Genomic DNA, 8,763 nt, shown 5'->3' with positions numbered 1-8,763 from the left:
CATATGCATGTTAGTGACTCAAAATAGTTTCTGTGTCAGTATGTGTTTGAATATGTTCTGTGATGGACTCCTGCCCAAAGACTGTCCTGAGCTTGAAGGTTCAGCCCATGAGGCTCTGAACTGAAGCAGATTCGATAAAAGATGAAAATATGACATTGACCGTATCCATAATAGAACTGCTGCCTCAATGTCCCTGAGTCCTAGGATTTAGTCCTGGGCACTGTCTGCATGCTCCTCATGCTTCTATCTGGGATTTTCTCGAGGTACTTCTCTTTTCCAAAGATATTTAAGAGAATTAATCACTTTGAAATAAGAGTGTGTACTTGAGTGTGTCCTACACTGTCTGAAGATTCTTTTACCTTTATGACCAAAATGTTGCAGCAACAGACACTCTCACTTCTTGACTCGGAACTATGTAAGTGCTTAAGTAAATGAAACAAGGGATTTCCAATAGTTCCATAGATTTTCTGGAATTTGAATGCATGGGGTCTTAAGATATGATGGAGGAGTGCTAATCAGTGGGGCTCAATACCGCAACAAAATGCATTTCAGATAACCTATGTTAATTACCTAAGATGGCTGTCTTGTATGTTCATTTTGTTTGCCACTAAACATTTCGTAACTAGCATTGGCGTCAGCTTCTTCCTCTCCTAGAATTGAAACCGAACCCTTTGTTCTTATAGCACTGTTGCCAATTTGTATCCAATATTAACAGTAAATCGATAGGTTTAAGAAGTTAAGAAGCCAAACTGCATCCATGACGAATTTGAGTTGTCGTCTCGGAAATACCACGTGAATGCTCAACAAACTTGGAATTTCGATTTGGATAATTCGGACAAAACAAAGCTACCCGATTGTCAGAGCTGTAACATAATGCTGACCTTTCATCTTCGTCAATTGTTAAAAAAATGTTTTTATATATATATACTGTATAAAATCCAACATCTGTTTGTCTGTCTGTATTTATGTCCGCTTTCACAAGAGAACTACTTAACAAATTTAGATGTTTTTTTTTTTCATTAATTGCTTTAACATCCCATTTGATTTTGCGACTTCTCTCATCGCCCTAAAGTCATAGTTCGGTTCGCGGCACCAATTTAATCATATGAATCCGACAGGCAAGCTGCAGGCTTGGACTGGGACCTCAGGAGTAGGGAGCCGGGCGAGGCCCTCCTCACTCACGCGCCGGCCTCCATTCGAGTCGCTCTGCCTCTCGCCACATGTTGGAGAGTACCTTGCTTCCGTTTAGCCAGCAATGCCTGTTTGTTCAGCAGACATTAGCATCTAGAGATTGTTAAAGAGTAAAGTTTGACGGTTTTGAAAGAGATCACAGCTACATGTGTTTTAGAGGGTAGCTGCTGATTGCCAGAGATATCATGGCCACGTGCTCTTCTCCAAACATGGGGGATGCTCTCCCATCAGAGCTAAACACGATCAGATACAGTGGCAACATTTCACGTTGCAGCATGCCCACCTTCCACTTGGCCAGAGATTCCTTTGCCAACTTTTTACATTTCAGGCAAAGAGATCAAATCTATATTCTTACCCCTGATAGCAAAATCAAAAATATTGTATATCAAGAGGCCCTCGGATACAAAAGCTATCAATATAAAATCTTCTCAATACAAATTATTACATTATTTTTTACATTTTTTTTATTAATTTTTAAAGTTTATCCTGTTTCACTACTATGCGGGCGAACCCACAGGGAATATAAATACTAGGGGGTTCCCCATTGCTTGCTTTGCTCGCCAACCCCCCCAACCTGCGCTATGTCTTCATGTCTCTGATGCTCACGTTGTGAAGAGGAGGGCTGAACGCACCCTAAGGAGATGTGGTTGCTCCTCTGAAACCCCCTCTGAAATGGCGATACAATGGGAAACAAATAGTTTTGCTTTAACTCCTCTTTGCTCGATCAGCTGCTTGATTCCTGCTGCTGCCATGTCACGTGATCTCCATTTCGTGCTGCGCTTCAAACATTTAAAAGCCTGTACAGCAGCTGTCCTTGTCATCTACTCTTTGTCTTTTATTTCCGGCCCCGGGTGTGGTTACTGTAAATCTGTTGGCACAAAGTCTCATCTTGCGGGACGTGAATTCTTGATATTTTAGTTTATAATTTAAAAACAGAATAAGAATCTGAAAATCTAATCAAAATCACATTAAAATTCGATAAATTCTGAAAAGAATGATACCAAACATACAGTATATATGTAGATTTTAAAATAAGCCTGATTTAAAGCATGACAAAAAAGTTACATAAAAATGTCACATAAAATCGTTGCACTTTTAGGCTTAGGATTTTATATATATAGAGTATATATATATATATATATATATATATATATATATATATATATATATATATATATATTGTCATGAATGTATGACTGAGGTTTGCCTTCTGGACTCATCTGAGATAAGCACTACCACTCTGGGACACAAGAGGGTGTGGTCACTGATGATACCATCTCCTTTTTTTCCCACAGCACTGAGAAACCCACCCATGAAAGGAAACTGACTCCACCATCTGCAGTTTCACCATTATAAAAGCGAGACACGTCTGACTTGGGAGAGAGCAGTCTGATGACTGGAGCTTTCACCTGAAACTGAAGTACCAGAGAAAAAGATTAAAGAAGATCCTCATTTAATATTTAGTTAACCTGCATTTCATTTGGCTTTATTGAATGCACCATCGAGTGCCTGTTTTGATTAAGGATGGTGTAAATGTTAAAAGATGCGACCGGGTTGGTGCCTGAACACCTACTCCTTGACCAGTGTACTCAGTCAACAACATATAACCTGGTCAGGCAGAAATGCCATTTTTTATTGAAAGTGAAGTGATACATATTCGATATGATTATTTTGCTCTTTATTTCCACAAAAAGCGCCATTTACCTTTAATTTTAATTATTTATTTTTTTAAACCAAGTAACAAATCAAGAGCAACCTTCCATTGTTCTGAATAGTCCAATCGGAGCTCAGCAATGAATGCAGCATTAGTATCGCTGTCACTGTGCCTTAACAGGCTTGCACACAAAACACTGTTACAATGTCCTCTGTTAAACTGATTATGGCAAAGAACATCCCACTACTGACACCACTGTAATCAAGATCGGATTTGCCCATAGCACTCACTGTAATTCATCATATGCTACTCCATTGACATGGTTTACTGACTCATGCCTAGTGCAAGAAACTCACTACCACACTGCTATTGCCAAATAAAAAAAATAGGCCGATAAGACAAATGTTCTTAATTCTAGACCCTTAATTGGTATTTTTACTATAGTTTCACATTTTTATCGACCTTTCTTAAACATGTTTTGCCTATCAGGTGATCAGAAACCAGCAATGACATCATGTGGGATGCGGCTGTTGATCATTGCTTCTGCAAAATGAGGAGGAGAACAAGCATTAGGCAACAGCGCCAACCCCTGTTGGGAGTGTCGTTACATTTATATGAGCCTTGAAGTTGTCTCACAATATTTGTAATATATACTGCTCGAAAAAATTAAAGGAACTCTTAAATTACACATTGGATCTCGATGAGCGAAACATTAAAGTGGAAAATCTTTACTGAGTAATACTATGTAATTCCTTGAGAACAAAATGATGTAATAACAGTCAAGTAAGTCAACCAAGTATTGAATGCTGGACTCCACATCAGCCTGAAAAACAAAGTCAAAAATGAAAATCACAGGCTGAACCAACTTGTGTGAATTTCAGGACGGCAGTTCATAATGTAACTCAGTAGTATGTATGCCACCATGTGCCTGATTGCACCCCAGACAACATCTAAGCATGCTCCTAATGCGACAGAGGATGGTGTCCTGGGGGATCTTCTCTCAGATCTGGATTGGGGCATCAGTGAGCTCCTGGACATGTGTGGCACTGCTTGGCAGCATTGGATGCACCGATACATAATGTCCTAGAAGTTCTCAATTAAATTTAGGTCTGGGGAATATGCGGGACAGTCAATGGCATGAATTCCTTAATCATCCAAGAACTTCCATTGCACTCTGGACACATGAGGCTGGGCATTGTCCTGCACCAGGAGGAACTCAGGGCCCACTGCACCTGTGTAAGGTCCGAGAATGGCTCTGTGGATTTCATCCTTGTACCTGACATCAGTCAGGGCACCATTGCCTAGCATGTGGAGATCTGTGCGATCCTCCAAGGATATACCTTCGCAGACTATCACTGACCCACCACAACCACAAAACTGGTCATGCTGGACGATGTTGTTCACCATGGCATCTCCAGACTCTTTCATGTCTGTCACATGTGCTCAGTGTGAATCTGCTCTTATCTGTGAGAAGAATGATCCACCAGTGGTGGAGCTGCCAATTGTGGTATTCTCTGACAAATGTCAGTTGAGCGTCACAATAATGGACTGTGAGCACAGGTCCAAAGAGAGGCCATCGGTCCCTCATGCCACCCTCATGAAATCTTTTTCTGAGAGTTTGGTCAGAAACATGCATACCAGTAGCCAGCTGGAGGTCATTTTGTAGGTATCTGCAGTGCTCCTCCTATTCCTCCTCACACAATGGACCAGACACCGGTCCTGCTGCTGGGTTGATGCCCTCCTACAGCCCTGTCCAGCTCGCCTTGTGTAATGGCCCATCTTCTGGTATCTCATCCATGCTCTTGAGACTGTGCTGGGAGACAAAGAAAATGCTTGCATATTGAAATATGGTTGAATGTTCCAGCATAGGGAGTTCATATTACCCTCAAGGATGAGGGCTCTGTGAAGAAGTCAGTGTAACGCTTTTGGGTCCAGACCTGTGAAGGAGACACTCCTCAGCTATCTGAAACCAGTCTGATAAACAATACCATTATTTTTTTCAGCGGCCGCTGAAAAGTCTGAAGGTCCTGTTTAGGCCCACACACCTGCAGTTGCTGTAAAATGGCTAATTCCTTACCTCCATCTCTTGCATCCCTGGGTTCATTACAATATTTTAACACTAAGTCAAGTCAAGTTGGGGAGCATGCACTGGTACAGAGAGTTGCCAATCCCGCCACACAACGAAACAACTCGGGATCCCAGTTGGCAACCCCCCAGGCAGACACGCAGTCTACTCCCACCCTCCGGAAATGACCCTCTTTCTGCCGCAGCCAGATGTTACGTGGGCAGCCCCTTGGCCTGGTCCAGCCACTTGGGTCCCCAACAATGAGGATCTTACGAGTGGATCACCATCAGGGAAGCACGCCACACGGCCGTAGTGCCGTAACTGACGCTCCCTCACAATGCACTTAATGTGCCTCATTCGGGACTCCATGAGCAACCGCTCATTCGACACAAAGTCAAACCATCAATACCCAAGGATTTTCCAGTGAGACACAGTACCAAAGGAGTCCAGTATTCATCTCAGGTCACTGGATAGCGTCCATGTCTCGCAACCATATAGCAAGACAGGAAGCACCAGGACTCTAAAGACTTGGACTTCCGTCCTTTTGCATAGATATCGGGAGTGCCACACACCGATTTCCAATGACCTCATGACCCCCAATTATCTCCCAATCCATCTACTGACTTCATAGGAAGAGTCACAGAGATATGAATGTCACTGCCGAGGTAAGTGAACCTCTCGACGCAGACAGACACATTGCTGATGGCCGTGCCCAAGAGGTCATTAAAGGCCTGGATCTTGGTTTTTATCCAGGACACTCGCCAGCCCAGACACCCAGACTCCTAGCTTAGTCTCTCGAGAGCCCCAATCAGAGCCTCCATTGACTCCACGAAGATCACAGCATAATCAGAAAAGTAAAGATCTGTGAATCTTTCTTCACCAACAGATTCCCCCTCATCCGCTGGACCCCATGACCCTGCCCAACACCGAGTCCATACAAGCATTGAACAGAGTAGGAGCAGAACACACCCCTGACAAACCCCAGAATCAACTGGGAAAAACGCAGAGGTCCTGCCTCCACTCTGCTCTGCACTCACAGTACCAGTGTACAGGCCGGCCATGATATCCAGCAACCTCGATATCAGGAGCAGCCTGTTTTAACACCCATAAAGTTAAATCTCAATGTCTTGTGAAATTCAAAAGATGTGGGTAATAATTTATTTCCACGATTAAAATGTAACAAATCCTGTAATGTAAAGTGCACCATCTCCTCTTTTTAATACTTTCCTTTTTTAAATATCTATAGTAACTGGCCAACCAGTTTATAAATCACAATATTGCTAGTTTAGAAATATGCAAAACACAAGAAGACTCTGTGTTAGAGCAGGCACTGATTGTTTCCATTTTTAAAATGTAAGAATTCCTGTACTATAAAGTGACCCTTCTCCCCCTTTGATTTACTGCCTACCACCTCCTTGGCTTACGACTTAGTTATTTCGGAGAACCACAACCACTGGAAGAAAAAAATAAGCCATTTATTTATTTAACCAAGTGCACTACTCATACAAATTTTCAATCACCGTATTGAGAATTTAGCAATACGAAACGCAAAAAGATTAAATGTTAATCTTGTTATTCAAAAGGTAAGTGAGCACACTTTTCATTATAAACGGCATGTAAGGGCCAGCTATCGCGTCCCGATAAGACCGCCCAAAAGACACTCTTCAGAGGTTCATTACGTGACACTCATTTGCTTCAGGTCATTGAAACATACGTGTATTAAAAATCTGCAGCATGTCATCCGATCTCAAGCGAGACATCTGCTGTACTGAACACCTGTTAAAAGTGAGCGTCAGCCTCCTAACATCTGCTCGTACGCGAGAGACTGAGGTGAGTTGAGCTTCTCCGACTCTAAAGCAAGCCTCGTCTTCTAACAGGTCTGTGGGCGGGGACAAGGCGCATTCATCTCACATTTCTAAAGAGCCGCACACTCGTTTCTGAGTTACCCAAGCGGTGACGGGCGGAGCATGAAGAACACTTAATCGTTTACCACGCCCCTATCTTCCAAAAGAGGCGTGGTGGGCGGGGTCCGGAGTTCCGACTCTTTAGTGCCCGTAATATGTTGAGCGAAGGCGGGCAACGGGACTTTCCTGCGGTGAGTGCTGGCAATGTAGAAATTCTAGATTTTTTTTTTCGCTTTATAACGTACATTTATTAAGTTTATATTGTCCAACAGAAGTACAGCATGATACTAGTTTTCCTAAGAAAACTTTACTTTTTCGGAATCTTTTCACAGCCACAAAGTGCGTCTGATAAGATGTTTCTCAGTTCAAAGATCATATAATTTGCATTTCTGGTCTTTCACGTGAATTACAGTTTTACAAAATTTTGCGATACTGCATTTTGAATTTTCATACATTTTCAGTATATCGTTAGGCAACTAGGCACTTTATGTTTAAATGGAGACGCACGATAAACAATACCATTCTTTTTGTGTGACTGCAAAGGGCATCTTTTATCATATTAAGCGTTTATTTAAAAATAGCGCGTTGTACATGTTGGTTTCCCTTCTTAATTAACACGCGAAACGGAAAAAAAATCTGCCCCCCTTTTCCTGTCTAACCAAGAGGAAATTGCATGGCAGCATAAAGAAAACCACAGGTCGGTGGCGCTTAATAGAATAGTCGTCGAGACAGACTAATGCTTAAATGAGGTGTAAACTTATAACTTTATTTTTAAATATACATTTTTTATGTACAGTTGATTTTGATCAAGACGCCATAGCAAGGCACAGATAGGATTAGGAAGTCTTAAGCAGGTGGCACCGCGCAGCCTCCTTCAGTCAAGCAGATGCTATCGCTCTTCATAAAGTTATCTTTTTGTTCCCGTTTTCTTTTTATATTGCGTACGTAATACGCATGTACATTGCTCATAGAAAAGAGCACGAAAACGAAATCGTCATTATTTTTTGTTATGTATACGCTACTGTCTAACGCGGTGTACACTTCGATTTTATATCGCATCTGCTCCTCCAAAAGCGCGAATTAAAAAAAGACGAGTTTTAAACTCCGTGATGTTCCCCAGGAAAGTTTTCATCGCTCTGTCCGGTGCCACTTTGGCTTGCTTCTTAATTGTGATGCAGATTAAAACCCGCATAGAGATGCGAGGCGATACATCCGCTGCTTGGGTAGCTGCCCAGCCTGCTGGCACAGGGGAAGAGGCGAAACAAAGCAGCGCAGAGTCCCGGAACCCTGGCGCGGCGACTACAAGAGCCGAGATCGCTCGTGGGGAGCCACTTCCGACCCTCAAGGCTGCAGACATCTTCATCGCTGTGAAAACCACCGGCAGGTTCCACTCATCTCGCCTTGCGCTACTGCTGGACACTTGGATTTCCAAGACTCGCGATCACGTAAGTGCATTGGGGCTGACGAATGCGTGTGGGTGAGTGTGTGCGCGTGCATGTGTATGTCGGTCACAGTTACTGGAAAATTTGCTGTGTACCTGTTGAAGAAGGGTAGAGAGGGTTAATCGGGCGCGTATTATGGCAGGCCAGGCCGGTCCTAACCGCACAAGAGAGGCGCCTACACGCAGTAACGGAGATCTAGGGACATTTGGATCGTTTGGAAACGGTGGTTACAAAGGACCATATGGCATTCTGTAATATGACCTGACTTTCGGAAGGAGTATAATGAAAGATCAGTGACAGAAGGGGCGCATGGTGCCATGTAAGAAACCGGGGGCATTCTAATACAGCAGTGGTGACAGAATATCTGTGCAACAGAGTGTAAAGCTGATAATACAACGTTACAATGTGGACGGGCAGTGACCTTAACGTGTTATTAAAGGCAGAAGGGTTATGACAGTGTTTGATAAGTGAGAGGTCACAGTTAAGAGTTAGGATCGTAACGGTGTA

General features: G+C 42.9%; 1 protein-coding gene across 1 annotated transcript in view; it reads left to right on the top strand.

The window, feature by feature from the left end:
* The first annotated feature begins 6,979 nt into the window (after window positions 1-6,979).
* The window catches only part of LOC120536984 (beta-1,3-N-acetylglucosaminyltransferase manic fringe-like), a 58,874-nt gene continuing 57,090 nt past the window's right edge, over window positions 6,980-8,763 (top strand). Inside the window, exon 1 of the mRNA XM_039765573.1 lies at window positions 6,980-8,259. Within this exon, the coding sequence (XP_039621507.1) occupies window positions 7,924-8,259 (336 nt within the window). The 5' untranslated portion in view covers window positions 6,980-7,923. The remainder of the gene's footprint in view (window positions 8,260-8,763) is intronic.

Source organism: Polypterus senegalus, chromosome 10 (genome assembly GCF_016835505.1).
Source record: "Polypterus senegalus isolate Bchr_013 chromosome 10, ASM1683550v1, whole genome shotgun sequence".
NCBI lineage: Eukaryota > Metazoa > Chordata > Cladistia > Polypteriformes > Polypteridae > Polypterus > Polypterus senegalus.
This window is presented reverse-complemented; position numbering and strand designations above follow the sequence as displayed.